The 21,229-nt window shown below is 33.6% G+C and overlaps 1 protein-coding gene across 2 annotated transcripts in view; it reads left to right on the top strand.

The window, feature by feature from the left end:
• LOC105645486 (GroES-like zinc-binding alcohol dehydrogenase family protein) overlaps positions 1 to 14,756 on the top strand; it is an 18,713-nt gene extending 3,957 nt beyond the window's left edge. Inside the window, exons 3-9 of one of the 2 annotated variants that reach the window (XM_012231093.4) lie at positions 144 to 213; positions 1,283 to 1,376; positions 4,361 to 4,574; positions 7,741 to 7,882; positions 9,126 to 9,296; positions 14,217 to 14,447; positions 14,527 to 14,756. In XM_012231093.4, coding sequence (XP_012086483.1) covers positions 144 to 213; positions 1,283 to 1,376; positions 4,361 to 4,574; positions 7,741 to 7,882; positions 9,126 to 9,296; positions 14,217 to 14,408 — 883 coding nt within the window. In that variant the 3' untranslated portion in view covers positions 14,409 to 14,447; positions 14,527 to 14,756. Of the gene's footprint in view, positions 1 to 143; positions 214 to 1,282; positions 1,377 to 4,360; positions 4,575 to 7,740; positions 7,883 to 9,125; positions 9,297 to 14,216 lie in introns of both variants that reach the window. The other variant, XM_012231092.4, reaches the window with a different exon arrangement.
• The last annotated feature ends 6,473 nt before the right edge of the window (positions 14,757 to 21,229 follow it).

Genomic DNA, 21,229 nt, shown 5'->3' on the forward strand with positions numbered 1-21,229 from the left:
AAACATGCACACACACCAAAAAAAAAAAAAAAAAAAAAAAAAAAAAAAAAAAGATAAGGAAAAACTATATTTTTAAGTTAATATTTTGTTGTGCAAAGATATAGCAGGTAAATGAATAATGATTAAGTCTTCTTGTTTTTCAGATTTCCAATAGGATCTCATGTTATTGGAGCTTTCATCATGCCTTGTGGTAACTGCCTGTACTGTTCTAAGGTGACACTACATTGAGATGTTGTGTTCTTGTATTTAGACCGTTTTTATCATTAGACTTTAACCAAAGAAAAGGTTAAGGGAGGAGCGTACTGAGAAAGAAAATCAAATTGTAATCTGTCTTTTGTCTGTGTCTAAGGTTATAAGAAATTGAAATAAGTAATTCCAAACAATAAAATAGTCTACTAAAGAACTAAAAATCATATTTTATACCATATGCCCCTGAAGTTACACAAAGTGCAAAAAAAAAAAAAAAAAAAAAAAAAGAAAAAGAAAAAGAAAAAAAAAGATAGAAAATTCATCATGTCACAAAATGAAGTAGGTCGTAGGATAGCTGGGAGGGCTGGTTTTTAGGTGAATTTTTGGCTTATTAGAAAGCTGTAGTCAGTAGATATTGTAAGTGAATAATTAATAGCTAGGACTTGTATGGGAACAGGCTAAAGAGGCAAAGAGAACATAAAAAGGATGATTATAGGGCTTTCTGTGATGAAATTAAAGCTTTGTGAACAGTACTCGTGAATAGTGATGTATCATGTAGATAGTAATAGGTGAATAGGAAAATAGAAGGGTGTATAAGTTTCATACCTAAACATTAGGAATCATACCCAAGGTGTAGATTGCTTTGGTTAAGAAAAGAAGATGTAATATGACAAAAGTGAAAGTTAAAGAGAAAAGCAGAATTTTTTTTGTTGCAGTTAATGTGTGTGTGTGTGTGTGTGTGTATTTATTTATTGTTTCTCATGCAAGCTACTTTTATATTATGACATTTATCATTTCTTTTAGAAATCAAAATTAATAAAAAGTAGAAAACAAATGATTGAACCATTACATTCTTACATTAAATATTTATCATTATATTGCAGTTTTAAACTAAAAAAAAAAAAAAAAAAAATTGTGGGCAATTACTATTTTAGTAACTTATAACATAAAAGCTTTGAGTTTTGCCTTCCAAATAAAATGATTCTGGATTTGTTTGTGTTTGGAGCACTTCAGGGTGTTCTGCAATGATAATCATTTTTGGCTAATAAAAATATACAACTACCTAATTTGATTATTGCCATATTTGGAACAGGGCCATGATGATTTATGTGAGGATTTCTTTGCATTTAACCGGGCAAAGGGAACTCTTTATGATGGTGAAACTCGGCTATTCCTCCGCAGCAGTGGTAATGAACTCTTTGCTTAAGAAATTGCATTTCTATTTATTTGTTTATAAATTATGCAAATCGTTGCAGAGCTTTAACCACAAGTTCCACATACTTGATAACCGTTTTGAATCATTCAATCTTTGTTTACTACTTGCACTCATGACATTTTTTGCCTTGTCTGTTATTAATTTAATGTTGATGAATGGCTGGATATTAGAGATGATCTAAATGGCTATCATCTGCTTGTATACTACGCCTGCTACAAGAATCTGTTACATGTTAAATTAAAAGGTAGTGTTGTGTTTATAATCACGGTAAACCAGATATTATGTTTATCTCTTAATGGATGTTCTGATGGGGTGGATCCCTTTTCTAGCTGCTATATACTTAGCAGAAAGTGATTGCTGCTATTTCAGCTCAAGAAATGGAACTTTGTAAGCATTTATCCTGTTATGTGCATAATTTTTGGCATGAGGTGGATTTCGGCTCAGTTGAGTTGAGTTGATTTCTTCGATAAACAAATACCTTTCGTTAGGGTGCTTATATAATTCGTAAACTATCTCCAACTAGAAAGGATGGTAACACAAGACAGCTTGGGAAAACTTGAAGTTTTAGGAGATTGGGATGGGGTTTACAGAAATCAATAAGACATCTGAGAATTTCTTTAGAAAATAAAGAAAAAAATTAAGCAAATGAAAATAAACCACTAGCATCACAATAATGGGATCTAGGACACACTCCTATCAAGGAAGAATCACTTTCTAGGGTTAGAATTGCAGCACACGACTCAAAGATAGAAGCATAATCTTCGTAATTTATTGACTGAAAACTTCAGTTAAAACTCTGGATATTTATAGACTCAAAACTACTCCCAAACCTTTACTTAATATTTCAGAACTGGTCCTCATCCTTCAAGGATTTGGAGTTCCAAAATAAACTAAAAAGGAATGCTATTATCGTAAAATCGAAAAGGACTCCAAACAACTTAAAAATAAATTTAGATGTTCCTAAATAAATGGGGACACCATTTTAAGCCGAAAAATTAAAGAATCAACCCTTACACAGTTCTTCTGTGGCAACTTATTTGTTTAAACTGGACATATAAATGTAACTCTAAGAGGACTAGGAATATACTATAATATCTGCAATAAATAGTAGATAAAGCCCAGAGCATAATTCTAAAATTCTAGAGACTTTGGATGTTCTTGATTTCCTTGTCGGCATCCTTTCCTTTCTAATTAAATGATTAAACAGCACAGGTTTTCTTCTAGAATCGCTGCTTTTTTATTAGCAATGGACATAATGAGCTGCTTTTCATAGTTTCTTTGTGCAAATAAGAACCAAGATGTGTTTTCTGCTTTCCTGTCATTTTTAAATTGAGCAGTCAATGAAGACATCTTCTATGTACTTCTCTCGATAATGGATAAGTAATGGTATTAAATTTCAGTGAAGGTATAAATAAAATCTTATTAAATTTTTGTAGGCTCATTGGGCATGGGAGCGTCCACCAAACAACATATTCTATTTTTTACTTGTATGACTTTTGGAAAAATGGCCTAAGCCATTTTAACTAGTAACCAACAACCTTATATGCCCCTTTCTTTTTGCATTACTCTCTGCAATGAAGGATTGTATCTCTCTCTCTCTCTCTCTCTCTCTCTTCCCCCCAAACACTCCCTCTCAAGAGTAAACACCAACCAATTGTTGATACTTGACACTTGCTCTACACATCAAGGCTTCCATCTTGCATGGGCAGACCAGGTTGCCATCCTAGCTCCAAATCAGCATGCGTCTCCTGCACATCATGCCATGGGTTATCCTTAGGTCCAGGTCTAGGATCTCTTGAGGCCAATGAGGCATTGGGCTCTTATACCATGGTTGGCTCATTGCGCTTGGAATGTGGCAAGCAAACAAATTATTTTGTTTATCACTCAATGGGCCTTTTATGGTTATCTCTTCCATTATGGTAGGCATTTTAACTAATAACCAACAACCTTATCTCTCTTTTCACTTTCTTCCAATGTGGGATGGAGGGATTGCATACTACTTCACTTTCCAATACTCCTGGTTTTGCCTATAAATTTTGGTTCTCTTTTCTTGGTTTTGGCTGGAACTACGAAGGTATTGGTCCCAGACCTCCTCTTTCTTCTATAATTGCCATAAATGGAATTCTCATGCTTTCCTTGTCATGAAGTGGTTTAACTAAAACTCAGGATTAGAAATCTGGATACCTTCTCACCTTTACATGATAATTGGAATTTTCAGTTGTAGCCAGAATCCAGTCAATCATAAAGCATCGCTTCAGTGTGCTTTACATTTGTGTATTTATCATGGATATATATTTTTTAAATCTGAAGGTTGTATCTATATGGTGGGAATTGTGGGGCATGTTTCTTCAGGTGAGTTGCTTTCTTGCTTGTCTATATATTATTACCGGTAATGAATTTGATATGAATTTTGGTTGTCTTTTCGACCTATCAAATATCCGCTCTACAGAACATGCATTTGACACTACTGTTTATGCTGTTCCTAATATCCGCATGTGTGTGAAATGCGTGTTGGTTTATGTTAGAGACATAAAAGATGATATTGGATCTAACTATGAGTTTGAGTTACGAAAATTGGTTCTTTGATATTGGAACCTGTTTGATTAAGTAATGCAGAGTTTGAATTTTAGTTATAGAAAACTTCAGCATAATGTTTTGGTTGATTGGTATTGGGCTTCTGCAACAAAAGTATGCTAGAGATATAATCTTTTATTGAGTGTTCATTTGATATTTTTGGGTTGAGTGGTTCTTTCAAGGTTTTGTGCAACAATAAACTTGCATTTGTGATATTATTTACTCAAACTGCTTCAGTTAAGTTTTCTTTATGCAGTTGTCCTTTTCAGGAAAAATAAGTTTTCTTTATGCAGTTGTCCTTTTCAGGAAAAATAATCTGCATATTGTTTGTGGAGCATATATGCCATTATTGGAACATCAAAAGTATACCTTAATATGCAGGAAACCCAGTCTTCATGTACAGCATGGGAGGCCTTGCTGAGTATTGTGTAGTTCCAGCAAATGCATTGACTATTTTACCAAACTCATTGCCATATACAGAATCTGCAATTTTAGGATGTGCAGTATTTACTGCTTATGGTGCCATGGCACATGCAGCAGAGGTGCATCCTGGGGATTCTGTTGCTGTTATTGGAACTGGGGGTGTTGGCTCGAGGTAATATTGAACTGTTATGACCATTATTTGAAATTGAACCTTCAGATACTGTTACTCGAACAGTGCAATCATGCCTTTTGCATTTTTTATTTTTTGGTTGTTTTTGCAATTTATGAATCTTCTAGGGCCTCTCTTATGTTTTGCAATTTCCATTTGCATGTCTTATGACCCAGTTCTTGGAAAAGTACCAGGAAGGATGTTTTGGGTTAGTTTAGCCATCTGAATGTTGAATTTTTGCACTTAACCCAAAAAAACCATTTGATACTTTACAAGGAACATTGTAAAGATCTTTTTTCTTTCTTGTAACTATTTCTTAGTTCAACCAATGAGAAAGTGGCATTTGACACCTAATTTATAAACTAATGTTGCGAGAATATCTTTTATTTTATTTTTTTTGTTAGTTCAATGAATGAGTCAATGAAATTCTTGCTTAGGTTGAGTTCATGGGGACCTCTTTGACATGAGATGAGTCTCGAATGATTGAGTAAAAAGTTCTTCAAATGGACAACATTCAAGTGAACAATATTAATTTGAAATTTAAGGGACAAACAATTATGAGTTCAAAATATCTCAATTTAAATTGTTTTTATCAATTTTAAATTAAAGTAAAAAATTAATTTGTGTAGTTATTTCAATGGATCAAACACTAAAAGCACCTAATATTTTCTATATAATACATGTGTATTTATAAATTTTCTTTATTTGAGGTTGGGTTGATCCAACTCAATACCATGTGGCTTTACCATTGGGAACAATGATATTTGGCATCCTAATTATTTGGGGTAGTCCATTGAAATTAAAATAATTTGAAAGCCTTTGCTTCTGTTCGCTTATTTATTTCTCTGGCAGCCACATACATTGTCTTTTACACCAATTAGATGTCAAGAGTGCTTTTCTTCATTGTGATGTTCAGGAGGAGGTCTATATGGAGGGACCTCCTGGTTCTGTTGCTCAGAGGAGGGGTAGGGTAAAATTTGCTGGCTTCAGAAACCCTCATAAGGCTTGAAATAGAGTCCTATGGCTTGGTTTGGGAATTTAGTGAGGTGGTTCAGGAATTTGGTATGCAAAAGAGTAATTGTGATCATTCTATGTTTTGTAGACTTGTGAGGCTTGCCTAATCTTGCTAGTAGCATATGTAGATGGTATTGTCATCACTAGGAGTGACACTATAGGTATCTCGTCTCTCAAAACCTTTCCTCAAACCCGGTTTCAAACAAAGGACTTGGGTCTGTTGAATTTTGTTTGTTATGTGGGCATTGAAGTTACAAGGTGTAAGGAAGGTATCTTCTTATCTCAGAGAAAGTGTGTTCTTGATTTATTTTAGAACAAGGAAAATAGGTTCTAAGCCTTGTAATTCACCAATTACTCTGGACCTACAACTTGCAGTAGGGGATGTTGAGTAGTTTAAAGATCCTGAGATGTATAAAAGGTTGATTGGCAAACTGAACTACCTTGATATGACTTGTCTAGATATTGCATACTTTATGAGTAAAGTCAGTTATATCCTCTCTGACTGTTATGCATCCGAAAGCTTTGGGATAAATTTTGTGTTACTTGAAAGGAGCTCCAAGACATGGTCTATTATACAATAATCTTGGACATTCAAATGTTGAATGCTTTTTAGATGCAGATTGGGCAGTTTCTAAGGTTGACTACATAATATAGTGTTTTCTCTAGAGGAAATTTAGTGCAATGGCGAAGCAAGAAGCTAAATATAGTCTCTTGATCTAGTGCTAAATCAGACTATAGCTATGGTACAATCTGTGAGAGGTAATGTGGATATATTAGTTATTGAATGAAGTCAGTCTTATCTTAAGAAAGCCTACTTGTTAAATTATGGTGTTATAATCAAGTCGCCCTGTATATTACTTCTAATCTTGTATTTTATGAGCATGCTAAGCATAATGAGATTGATTACCAGCAAGGATATAGGAGAAGTGAGAATAAAACTGTGAACGTTAGAGAAGGTAAGCAGCTTATTGATTGGTTTTATATTGTTGACCTGCTGGTAACATAAGGAGATTCACAGTCCTTGCTGTAGTTTAAGGAAAATATGAAAAGGGAGTTTGAGATGTCAGATTTGGGAAAAGTGAAGTACTTTCTTGGCATGAAGATCTTTCAATCCATTAGAGACATCTTTTTCTTTCTGCAAAGAGAATACACATTAGATTTACTGAAGAAGTTTGAAAATGGGAAGTTGAAACCAATTGAACTGTGAATATGAAATTATCAAAGGAAGATGGGGAAAACAAAGTAGATTCAATAACATATAGAAGCTTGATTGGCTGCCTTCTGTGTCTCACTGCTTCGAGGTCTGACCTCATGTTTTCAGCAAGCATGCTATCTTAGCCAGATTCACCTTTTGAGCAGAAAAAATGGGCCTAACGTATGTGAAGACGACCGACTGTCTTGGGAGTATGGTATTTGGGAAAGATTGCAGACAGTGATTGTATTTACATTTGATTGACTTATGCAGTAAGTAGCTTCTTTAGATTCTTACTTTAGGGATTAATCAATAAAACAACCATCTACCATTTAAGCAAGGAAAACCTAGCTAAGAGATTCGAATTATGTGCTTATGCTTGAAGGTATAGTCCCTTTTTTCCCTCACTGTGTGTGTCTAATAGGCAGCCTCAGAAATGCTAAGGGATGATACATTTACCAGTGCTGAAGTATGCTGGTGCCAATTTATCTGTGACCACTAAGATCTGCTCTTGTTTTCCTAGGTCAAGGTACAGCATGGCACTTGAAAAGTTTTCAGAATTCAGCTTCTTTTAATTGTGATTTGACATTTTTTGAAACAGAGTGAAAATTGAACTTCTGTATTCTGTAATAGTAAGACCCATTTTGTGAAATTTTTGTCAACTCTCATATTGAAAAAAGATGTATGTTTGTTTGACATTGAAATTTAAATGGAAGTCAATAGCTGGTGTATCAATAATTTACCGCCAAACAAATTGCATTGTGGAGCTATATAACTGACAGAATGAGTGACAAAAAATCAATATTCCAGGGTTAATAATATTGCAAAAGATTTAGACTACTGATCATATTTACTCATATATTGGCTGTAGATAAGTTCAGAATTTTAGTTCACATATGATTTTCTAGTCTGCTTTAATGGGACCGACTTTGGCATAAGCATTACAAAGACGAATTCCTCCAGTTGTTTGCAGATAGCAAGGGCATTTGGTGCTTCTGATATTATTGCTGTGGATATTCAGGATGAGAAACTACAGAAAGCTAAGATTTTTGGTGCAACTCACATTATAAATGCAATAAAAGAAGATCCTATTGAAAGGATTAGAGTGCGTACCTTATCCTTTCATTTATTAATGAGATATGAAAGTTTCAATTCAAATGGCTAATGGATTTCTGATTAATCGTTTTTTAGTTTTGAAGTGCTCTTCCACAAGGCTTTGTGGTTGGTTTTATGTTCAACAAAGATGTGTAAAAAGCTATATTAATCTGTTTGTGGAAGTAATTGTGTATAATGCTTTGCTGTTTCTTGCATATTTATATACATGCTTTTTAATTGGATAATCGTTATCCTGATATTTTTTCAGAATCTTGATTTGCTTTGACATGCAAAAGGGAATATGGAAGGGATTTTCCAGTGGTCAACTTTACTTCAATTTTTTACTTCCTTATATTTGAGTCCTTCTTTGTCCTAATAGAGTGAGAATCGTTATATTAGTCCTTCCTTTTCCCCTTGAATTTGCTTGTTCAAAACTGATGTTTGAATTAATGCTTTTATTGCTATTGTTATCGTTTTACTTTTTCTTATAATTTGTTACTGCTAAGTACCTTAATATTATAATTTGTAACTTCTATTTTTTTTCCCTCAACTTCTCATTAGACATTTATAATAATGAAGGTTTAAGATGTGCTTCATCGTTAATATCCTTAATTTATAAAGTCTTATTAAAATCATCCTTTCTTTTTAAACACATAATTAATTAGTTCAAATATTATGAATTATTTAATAACATACATAACTAAAGGGAAAAAGAAAAAGTGCTAACGAGGAAGTGGAGAACAAACTAGTTGGAACTATCGCAAATGTGCAACTACAATAGTTCAAACAAGTATGAAATTAGAGTTAGTGTTCAGTTGGAGTAAAACCTAATTGTAGAATTGCAATTTGGTATTGTGCAATAGGTTATTTGAGATTTTTTTTTCCTTTCCTTTCTATTTTGATTTTCTATTAAAACCTGCAATGCACAATAAAGGATTAGTGATGATGTTTATTGGAGTTATAGTACAAATATCAACTAATGTGCTAAAGATGAAGCCACTTTTGCTAGTTATATGAAGGTATACCATCTCTCTATGGATTCTTAGAGTTTTGATATTTGTTTTGTAACTTCAATATAAACAAGTTATGGTATGTTGATTTATAAAATTTGTTCCTATGATGCTTTTTCTTGTTGTTATAAGCATACACCTTATCCTGTTTACAACAACCTTTCATTTTTCAGTAGGTATACATTGATAATTCATTTTTCTTTATATTTAAGTTGATTGACAGTATTGACTTATTTTTGGCAGGAAATAACAGGGGGAAGAGGTGTTGACATTGCTGTGGAAGCCTTGGGCAAACCACTGACATTTTCACAGTGTACACAGAGTGTTAGAGATGGAGGGAAAGCAGTGATGATTGGCCTTTCACAAGCTGGTGCTGTTGGGGAGATAGATATAAATCGTCTTGTTCGACGAAAGGTGCGTATTTTGGTGATAAATATACATCATCCATTGTTATTAGTACAATGGATGATGTAGAATAGCTACAAACCCTAGAAACCATGTGAGCACCTAGGTTCGTAGCATGATTTTTGGGTTTGGTGGAAGGGAATTCAGACATCTGAATGTTGTTATTAAGATTAAAGAAACTAATAGGAGATGGTGTTTTGAAATTTGACAAAATTTTCTATGAGGTTCTAGCCTGCTAGTATGAGTAGGGTTATATCCTAGGGATTTGATATCTTTTAAGGCCTATTCGCTTTCCATTTGGAGGAGACTTTTCTATTGTAGAAAGTTTGTTTAGGAAAGATTTTGTTAGCTCATGGTGGGCGTTATGATTTCAATATAGCAACAACTCTTACCTCACCTTTTGCATGAATCTTGCTACCATATGCAATTAGTTTGTGTTGAAATTTTATAATTAAAGTAAATATTGTCTTTCCTAGTTTAGGTTTATTTTCCTATTTGGATTCCTTCCTATATAGGAACAGTTTTTGTATATATATAGATAAGAGTAGAGATTGTATTTTTGATAACACAATATAGAGAAATAAAGCTCTTTCTTTTCAAAACTACATGGTATCAGAGCCATTGCCATGAATTTTTCGACAGCGGTTCCGGTCTGAGATACACACAGCACTGTAAGGAGTGGGAGTTGGTCTTCACCGCCGATCGGCCCTAAGTCCAAATCGCGGACCGTCCGACCATGCGCGTGTGCGCACGTGCCTCCAGAAGCTATGGGATGCCGCTTCACAGACTTATTCACAAATTGGAAACTATGCTCATAGATATGAATTGCGACAGAAAGTTATCGTTCAGTATTTTGCTGAACTTACTGGGTTGTGGGAGGAAGTAAAATGTCCTGATGATGCAACTCAAGTTTAGAAATTGATTGAAGTAGAACATGTGTATGATTTTCTGGTTGGCCTAAAAAACGAGTATGATTAGATTCGAGTTCAGGTTCTTGGACGGGACCCTTTTCCATCTTTGAGACAAGCATATGACTACTGGCAGGATCAATTTGAGACCAGCATGTGTAAGTATGAACTAATTCAGACTGTGAAACTACGAATGACTCGTTAAATCAGTTACGGTTTACTTATTGATATCGTACATCAAACTAGTTGTGTCGATACTAGTGCTTCAAATGGAGTAGCTGAACAGAAAAATAAGCATTTGCTGGAAGTAGCTAGGTCTCTCATGTTTATTATGAATCTTCCCAAATCATATTGCGGGATGCTATTTTGATTGCTGCTTACCTTATCAATTGTATGCCTTTTCGTGCTTTAAATTTTAAAACTCTATTAGAGGCTCTTCAAGGAAAAAACTCTTATATTGTAACTCCTAAAGTCTTTTGCTGTGTTTGTTTTGTTCATCAGAATGGTCTAGGCAAATTAGATCATAGAGCTTTGAAGTATGTGTTTGTTGGTTACTCTAATACGCAAGGGATACAAATGTTATTGTCCTCGTAGAAAATACTTTGTGAGCATGGATGTTACCTTTTTGGAATTTGAGTCTTATTTTTCTTCCTGGTCACCACTTCAGGGGGAGAAGTATCAAATGGAAGAGGTGATGGATAATATTCCTTTCCAGGGGGAGATTCCTGTAGGCATAGATAATAAAAGAGGCCAACCACCCAAATCTCTAGGAAGATTGGATAGACCTGATTTGAAAACCTATACACGGCGGAGTAATACAAATACAACCATGGAGCATGAGACCTCTAATCAATCGTCCTCTCCAATTTCAGGCCCTGAAAATACAGAAGAGCAAGAACCTACCGAGTCTTCTTTAATCCCTGTTGATCTTGATTCTAATCTTGATTTTAACCCTTCTGAGAATGATCTTAATATTTCTATTGCTCTAAGAAAAGGAGTTAGAACGTGCACTAAACATCCCATCTCCCATTTTCTCTTGTAATGCTCTATCCCCGTCCTATTGAGCCTTTGTTTTGTCTGTTTCTTCTGTTTCTATACCGTGGATTGGCAAGAGGCATTACAGGACTCAAAATGGAAGGCTGCAATGGTTGAGGAGATGAGAGCTTTGGCAAAAAATGAGATATAGGATTTTATAATTCCTCCACTAGGAAAGAAGCCAGTTGGATGTAAGTGGGTGTTCATCGTTAAACATAGGGCAGATGGTTCAATTGAGAGGTACAAGGCTAGATTGGTAGCTAAAGGATACAGTTAGACCTATGGTTTGAAAGGTTTAGTAAAGCTATGCTTTCTTTCGGGTACATACAAAGCGATGCTAATCATACTTTGTTCATTAAACATCATGAAGGTAAGATCACATTACTTATTGTTTATGTTGATGATATAGTGATGACTGGAAATAATGAAGAAGAAATGACTCACTTGAGAAGTTTGTTAGCTAGGGAGTTTGAGATTAAGGATTTGGAAAAGTTGAGATATTTCCTTGGGATAGAAGTTGTCAGATCTGAAAAAAGGGATTTTTATTTCTTCAAGAAAGTACATCCTTGATCTCCTTAAAGAAACTGGTATGTTGGGATGTAAACTTGCAGAATCACCTATTGAAGCCAATCATAAGCTTTAAGCTGGAGTGGGAAGTCCTGTTGATATAGGCAGGTATTAGAGATTGGTTGGGAGGTTGATTTATCTTGCCTATACTAGACCAGATATTGTCTATGCTATAACTTTAGTGAGTCAGTACATGCATGACCCTTGGGAGTCTCACTTAGAAGCTGTATATCGGATTCTAAGATATTTAAAATTAGCTCCATGTGGAGGACTTTTATTTTCTAAACATGGCCATTTGACAATAAAAGGCTATACAGATGTAGATTGGGCTAGTTCACTTGATGATGGGAGATTAACCTCAGGTTATTGTGTTTTTGTTGGAGGAAACCTGGTCACATGGAGAAGCAAGAAGCAGGGTATTGTTGCAAGGTCCAATGCAAAAGCTAAATATAGAGCTATGACACAGGGAATCTGTGAAGTCCTATGTTTTCGCAGATTAACGAAAGAGTTGAAGTTGGTTGAAACAACAAATATATCCTTGTTTTGTGATAGCAAAGCAACCATCAGTATTATGAATAATCCAGTCCAGCATGATCGAACTAAACATATAGAGATTAATCATCACTTTATAAAAGAGAAGACTGTTGAAGGTTTCATAAGTGTGTTCTATATAGCTTCAAAAAAGCAACTAGCTGATGTTTTTACAAAGGGTTTGAGTAACAAGTTGTTTCATCCTTTAGTTAGCAAGTTGAGCATGTGTAATATCTGTACACCAACTTGAGAGAGAGTGTTGAAATCTTTGTAGTTAAAGTAAATATTGTCTTTCCTAATTTAGGATTATTTTCGTATTTAGATTCCTTTCTATGTAGGAACGATTTTTGTATATATATAGATAATAGTAGAGATTGTATTTTTAATAACACAATATAGAGAAATAAAACTCTCTCTTTTCAAAACTACAGTTTGAGTATCGCTTTCTACTCTTTGGTGTAGGTGCTTCTTTTTAGGAAATTTCGTATCTGTATTTCATCATCTAAGCTACTGTGTTGATTCTCTTGTCTTCTTGTATGACAATTTATTTTCCACTCTTTTTACTTCACAACAAAAGTTATTAAAATATAACAGTTTCTGATATTTCTCATGACAATATTAACTTTTTGTTTAATCAATAACACCCATGCAAAAATATCACCTTGGTGGATAGGAACTCTTTTGAAGTGTTGACTTGATTCTCAGTGTGGAAGAATGGATTGATCTTCCTTTCTTGAGCATCACTACCTCATCAACCAATCTTTTACCCACTGTGAAATGCCTTTCCCTCTTTTGACAAATAAACAATTATCATCTTTTTCTTTATTTAATAAATGTCCTTTTCATTCTAAATGGAAGTAAGCTAGAGAATATGAAGGCTATGTGCGCGTATCCATTTAAGGAATAATTATGTGGCATTGTTAGTCTTTTTCAATTACTTCAAAATTATGAAAGTCTGAGACTTACTCTTGAGAGTATTAATGAACTTGAGCTGAGTGGAATGTTGTCCAATAGGGGTGTAATTAAACTGATTTAAATACTCATATTTGACTCCACTCGAATCAACTAGATTACCATTAAAAACTCATAGTCAAGTGTCTTACTGAACTTGAGTTTAAGCTTGAAAAGAATTGATTAAGCTTGGTTTCAAGTTCAAATTTGCTATTCTGTACTTAAAAATATATAAGAATTAAATTTTCAATTATGGTATCTCACCCTTTGAGTTGAGATTTTATTGTAGTACTTGAACTTTGTTTAGCTTGCTACTTGAATTAACCAAGTTTGAGCTTGACTTTTATCGTAAGTCAGAGTTCAAATAGTTCATCAGTACTTTGAGTGTTTTGACTTATTTACATCTGTTTTATTTGAAGGTTTTTTAAATTTCATGCCAGTCATTATCATGGCATTTAAGGCATCAGATATATTGCCAAAATTTGTAATCTAAATACTAGAAGTTGCTACATGAGTTTGAATTGAAATATTCATTGTACTTCGGGGGTTTCAACAAACTGGTTGTTTAGGAACAGCTAGATTGGTTGCCTTGTTTAGTTGGGAAATTAAGCTGAGCAACCTTGTGGTTTTGAAGGTCCCAGAAAAATGTGTGACCACGCGCATGTTTTTATTTTTACTCCTTCATTGAAGGATACATGCGATTTCAAAATTGTTCAAACTCACGTTTTTGTTTTTTTTTTCAGAATTGTACTTCATATATGTGATTACTTAATTATACTTTGCCGGTCAACTTTACTTAGACATACTTACTTATGCCTTGTGGTGGGAAGGGCGCTTCTATTTTTTTGTTTTACAAAAAATGGATAGCCCTGGGTTAGAACTAGATTTTTCATAACTATTATTGTGAAAATTTGACTCCTTTTAACTCGTGGAACAGATTCAAGTGATTGGGTCTTATGGAGGAAGGGCAAGGCAGGATCTTCCCAAGTTGGTTAAACTTGCAGAAACAGGTATTTTTAATCTGAAGAATGCTGTTTCAAGAAAATACAAATTTGAGGAGGCAGACAAAGCATTCCAGGATCTCAACCAGGGAAACATTGTTAGTCGAGCTGTAGTTGAGATAATGTAGTTCTTCTTCCAAGCCAAATTTCCCCCTTATAATAAAGAGGTATCTATTTGACTAGAATTTTGGGCACCTTTAAGAACCTGGCGGTACTCTTGCTGTTGTGATTTTTTTCTTTTTGCAGTGGCTATGATTCAGATCATCTTTTTGGTTATCTTATGCCATTATTCTGCAAGCTGTATCCCAACTACAGCTCCTTTGCTGCCGGGCACTCGCGTACACATTTTGCTCTAACCCTTTGAAGTAGGGTTTTGATTGTCTTTGGCTAGAGATGTAACGTTGTTTGTGCTGTACAATTTACATCTTCCTCTTATTTCTCATAAGCATATTGCAATTGGAAGTTCATTGTTCTAAGATGGGTAGGGGTCTGCTCGTCAACATGCTGCTTGAATCATGGCCGACTAGGGGTGGACAAACTCTGTTAATTATCGATTTACCAAGCCGAACTGAGGTTACTTGGTGAAAATAATTCGGTAAATAGTCAGTAAATATTTTTTAGACAATTCAATGAGGTTACATGGTAAAAATAATTCGGCAAACGTTAAACAATTGGTAAATATTTTTTAGACAATTCAATAAATGGTAAATATTTTTTAGACAATTCAATAAATGGTAAATGGTTTGGTAAAATATTTAAAAAATTTGAAATTCCTGATTCATTCAAAATGGCACTGTTTTATTTTTTTTTATATGAAAAAAAAGTCAATCCTTGTATGGTAAATTGATTAAGGGGAAAATAATTATTTTTTTTCTGAGGTTTTATAAAATTAATTAACTCGTCATTGTTTTTTTTATATGTTAGGTATTTAGTCCCTAAGGTTTACGGCACAGAAAATAAGTTTTTCCGTTAAATGGGATTAAAAAGTAAAGAGAGAGAGAGAGGAGGGACAGATTCTAAAATGATAAATGTACCCTTAGTGAAATATGGAATGATCCATATTCAAGAAACAAACTTGACATGAACCTATCATCACCGACAAAAAGACCACAAATGGCGTATTCACCACAGCTACAGCCACAAATACCACTACCAACACGATCACCATCATCACAGCTAACTACCATCACGAAAAATATTTTTCACCCCACGAGCACTGATGCAAGTACTTCCAAACCATAATCAGCCAACCACCATATCAAAGTTTAGATTAGGAGTAACATATACAAAGCAATTCCAGTGGATAAAATTATTTATGCATGAACCTTTTGGCATTTGTAGGAAAAGAAAACAATGCCAAACCATGTAAAAATTTTTTCTCAAAGTCAAGCATGTAACAACCACGCTCAAAATTGGTCTTCATCTATCCCTGCAAGCGCATCTATGCAGACCACCAACTGGTTTTGCCATTATAATCTGCAAAACACAGGAAAAAAATTCAACTATAAAGTTAAAATTCAAAGGAGAAGTAACAAAATTAACCAATCAAAATCAAGAACCAATCTCAACAGTTAGGTAAAAATAATTCGATAAACGGTAACCAGTCGATAAATATTTTTTAGACAATTTGATAAATGGTAAATGGTTCGGTAGAGTATTTAAAAAATTTGGAACTCCCAAGTTTACTAAAATCTGCATTGTTTTATTTTTTTTTTTTAAAAAGTTAATCCTTGTATGTTAATTTAATTAATTCAGTAAATGCAGTAAATCGGTAAATGGTATATTTGATAAATATTGAAATCGGTTGGTAAATGGTAAATACTCAATCAGTAAATCGATAAATGTAAATTTCGTAAACAGTTAACTGAACCGACCAAATATATACCCAACTTTATTCATGTCCATCAATGTAGATGAGGGATTCATGGATTTTTTTCTCCCTTTAACTCTAATCTTTCATTGACGCAGCTGCACATGCGTCTTGTCTTTTTTAGAGGCTTGAATCAAAAGGCAACACAGAGTGGAATATAAATGTCATATTATAATAATTTAAGGGCATTTTTCAGTGTGCTTATTTGATACTAACATCATGATTTCGAATGGAAGCCTCATCTGTTTAGGCTGTATATTGAGATCTCTTTGGTTAGAAAATTCTTACAAACTACCGTTAGATAGTCCACGCCTTCTAGTTCTAGGGTAAATTTGTTTTTTAATTTTCACCATTAGATGGTTATCCATCAATTAAAAAGAACATGGCATGATTTCAGCTATAAAGTTTTAATTGTATTATTAACATTTCATTTCATTTGAAAAGAAATGTCACTTTTAATGAATAGATACGCAATGGCTGAATTTAGAGGTTTGAATTGGATAGCTTCTAGTTGTCTCAGTTTTATGGTGAATCTGCAGGTTGATGAGTGGAAAAATTATCATATGAATCAGTCTTGCATGATGCATAAGTTACTATCTTGCCTAGTGTAATTATTATGTAATAAGTTGAAGATATTGAACAAAATATCAGGTAGTTATCCTTCTCTGGTGATGCAGATGCTCTGATCAATTTTCAATCGGAAAAATGCAAGATCACTCCAAGTGACTATAGTTTGTGCTAAGTTGGCTGGTTGTTGACGAATCGTCGGGTGAAACTCTAGTATTATGAAGAGTACCTTGGTTGGACTATGGAGACTTGGTAGGGGTACTTTTATGTTTGAGTTTGAACTGAAGGTGTTATTGTTCAATTTTTTTCATATTGTGGATGTGAAGGGGGTTCGAAATGGAGGGACCTTGATTTTTAATAATTGTATTGATTTTGCAAAAGATCCCTATTGGAGATGATTTGACTTCGTACCCTTGTGGGTGTAAATTCATGATTTGTTGAAGGGGTTAATGTCTAAAGTGATAGCAAAACGGATGGGAGACTTCGTTTGGCGGTTTGTTAAATATGACCCAAAGAATGATAGTAGAGGATGGCAGTAGTATATTAGACAAAGGGTTTGCTTGGATGTCTGTAACCGTTGAAGAGATGGAAGAAGATCCATACCCCTAATGGCGTGGTTTGCCCAGTGAACTTCAAATATGAACAACTATCCACATTTTGCTTCATCTACAGGTGCTTAACGCATAATGAGCAATATTTTGAGAAATTGTTTCATGTTCCACAAACTGAAGTTCGAAATGGATGGGATAGTTGGTTGAGGGCTTCGGTTTGACAAGGGACACAAAAAACTGAGGACTGGTAATGGTTTCATGATCCAATAAGGACTCTGTTGTATGCAAATTATGGTAATGTGTCAAAATATTTTACTAATTCAGGGTCTAACCTTCACTTTCACCTTGAACTTTTTGAGTAGTTGCAATTTCACTCTAAATTGACATTTATACCCTAGGCACCTTAAACTTATCAACTTAGTTGCAATTGCATTTTAATTTGCTTTTAGAGTGTAATTGTACCCTAAAAGTGAATTACAACACCATAAACTTGTCAATTTGTTGCAATTGCACCTTAAAAGTAAACTAGAATTAGAATTTTGAATAAGATAATGTAAAAATGAACTCCATAACCAACTAAGTATTTAAACAATAAATGAAAAAACCAAGATTGCGTCTTTAGTTTTAAAGCTGGACCAATTTTAAGATGTAAAAATAATAAGTTGGATATCAATTCAAGATTACACTTCTTAGGATGACGAAATGCATATAGCGATTCCTTTGCCACTAGTAGCCGTGATTTAATTTCCTACAAGGGTAGAAAGATAATAAGCTGAAGCACAAAAGAGGCAAAATGATTAAGTTTTTCTTTTAATTCAAATGTTATGTTTTGCATTTAACTAAGTTTGGATTGGTTATGGAGCCCATTTTTACATTATTTGAATCAAAATTTCAATTTTAGTTTACTTTTAAGGTGCAATTGCAACAAATCGACAAATTCATAGTGTTGTAATTCACTTTGCACCCTAAAAGCAAATTAGATTGTAATTGCAAATAGGTTGATAAGTTCAGGGTGCTTAGGATACAAATGTCGATTTAGAGTGAAGTTGCAACTATTTAAAAAGTTCAAAGTAAAATTGATGGTTAGCCCGTAATCTAGTGGAGAAATTTGCAGGATATGGGCCTGAGGATAGTCGTGTTAGAGAAGTTCAACTACAATCTACTTGTAACACCCGCTGCTCAATCCCGAAAGACCCGACGGTGGATGCCACATTCGGTGCCAGCGGCATCGTCCTAACCTACATATAAATCATACAACCATATTATGAATTAGAAGTGACTTAGTATTCACAAGTTTAACAAGTAATAATATTTTATTTTGAAAATGATTTGGGGGAGTCCTACAAAAAAACTGCAAGAGTTTTCCCTAAAAATAGAAGTTGCCAAACATATGAATACAAAGCACTCCCAAATTCAAACTCCAATAACAACACAATAGCACTTCTATAATTTTATAACTACATAATTTCTCAATAACATTTTAATATTCATCACTTAAATACATTCATTATATACATATATATATATTAAGTCCTTATGTTCTTAATCATACCAACTATCTTAAACATATTTTATATCCAAACATTAAATAAAATCTCATGCTTATCTCCAAATATATACACCAAACTAATTTATCATTACATGCTTAAGTTATAATTCAAATAACATAATCTCCGAAAATGTAATAATTATACATGCCATGATTCTTAAGTACCTCAAACTAATTCTACCACTACTAAATAGTCTCTTCTGTTCTGAAGCTACTCTTCTGATCTTCAAGTAGCAACCACGGACTTCAACCTGCGCGTGATAAAAATCTACGAACTGAGTATAAAACTCAGTGGTGCTTATAAATGACAAACTTAATAATGTTGCACTGGCAACACACTTAAAATATAAATTTTCATCAAAAGAACATACATTTACATTTATAGCAAAATAAATATCAAATAAACTTATAATTAATAACATAAATAATTTAATTCTTCCAAATCATAAATTCATTACTTGGACATTTATTATACCAATACACATACTATTTATTTTAAAACCATGTATCGAAATATCATGCTTTGAAAATTCATTTGATAACATAATCATTTATTTCCAAACTAAGGTTTACTGAAATAATATAATCTCATTCATTTAAGTGCCTTAAAAATATTTTCTAAGGGCTCGCATACACTTAGGAGAAAGAGAAGCAGATAGGTTTTCATAACTTATTCATAATGGCCTTAGGTCGCCAACCTTTTCATAACATATAGAGCGCGTCCGCCCTAACATAAGACACCCACGTGTGCCTAGCATATGATCATAGCTTCTTATCATAATGGCATCAAATGTCGAGCATGCTCATCATACATAAAATCAAATCACGCATCAAATTCACACCAAGTATATTAGAGCCCAAAATCCTTGTTTTAATTCTTAATTCATAACACTTCTCATAAAACTTGTCTTATGCTTTAGTCTTCTTAAATTCATAATGTCAGCTTACTTTAGAATGTCAGTAACTCATGAAAAATTCATACTTAAACAAAATTACTTAACTTAGAAAATTTCTTATCATATGAAATCATACATGTAAACTTTCTTTAGAACTTAAGTGACTCATGAAAACATAATTACTCAATATAGGAAGTTTCTCATAAATTCCTTTTCTCTTAAAATTTTTTTTAAAGTCATAATCAAATTTATCATAAGTAATTTCTTATCATATAAAATCATACTTTCCTTATTCAAAATTAAATCACATACACCTTAAATATCCTTTAAAAAAAAAAAAACTCTAAACATACGAAAGTTATCAAAATAATCATACTTATGTCATATATATATAGCATAACATAAAAAAAAAATTAAGTAAACCTTACTACCCTAAGGTGGTTCGACCTCTTAATGAAGACCAAGGGGAAGAATTTTCTTCTCCAATCAAGCATGCTAACATAACTCTTATGCACCAAAGTATCCATTTCAACCCTCATCATGCATTATCTAAACCAATTCCACACTTTTTCCTGAAATTTCCAACAAGTTTTTCCCATTTATATCCATTTAAACATATCCACAATAACACTTTTTAAACTTGTCTTATTTTTGTCAAATAACTCCTAAAAAACTACAAATAATCAAGAGAAACTTTCTCACACCTGATTCTTACATACCTTTATCCAAATAAACCTATGATTCAAGACATAGGAAATTTCCAGCATTAAAATAACCTTGACCTTTGATGGGTTTTTAAGACATAACTTGAATTATATGTCTCCAAATTGAATGAAATTAGATTCATTAGAAAGCTAAGACAAAATGCTACAAATGCGACGAAGGAATCACAGCCCAGATCAATTTGTAAGGTAGCAAACAAAAGCTAGGAACACAGACCAACAGTCCAGACCTGATTTAGCAGAACCAAGTCCAATGTTTATTGAATTCCTCCTTAACCAAACACTCAAATTAAATCAATCTAAAACCGGAGAAGTCTCAAGACACAGTGCAACAACTCTCATGAAGAACTCAGAACATAATCTTGCCATTATAGTGGTCAAAATGGGCACTCAAGTCAGTGATGCATGTGGCCCATCATAACAGAGTCAATTTGAGTGTTTCAGCCATAAGTTGAGCTATATATCCAAATTGGACACAAGAGGATGGGTTGGAAAGCTAAGAAGTAGACCTACAACTTTTATGAAGGACTCAAACACAAATGGGAAATAGAAAGGATCGAGAAACAGTCCTTAATCTCACCCAATAACACCTTATCCCCAAATTCAGCTTACTTTAACCATGAAAAGAACATGAAAGACATAGATACAAGGTAGAGGTTCTACCACATACTAAATACTCATCAAACATCATCCAAGAGCATGTTATTGCAACCAAAGTTCAACAAATCAATCATTTCATACAAAATCCCAAAATATACACATGATAGCATAAATGCACAAAATAAAAAATTTAG

Source organism: Jatropha curcas, chromosome 3 (genome assembly GCF_041381405.1).
Source record: "Jatropha curcas cultivar XTBG-Jc1 chromosome 3, XTBG_Jcur_1.0, whole genome shotgun sequence".
Taxonomy (NCBI): domain Eukaryota; kingdom Viridiplantae; phylum Streptophyta; class Magnoliopsida; order Malpighiales; family Euphorbiaceae; genus Jatropha; species Jatropha curcas.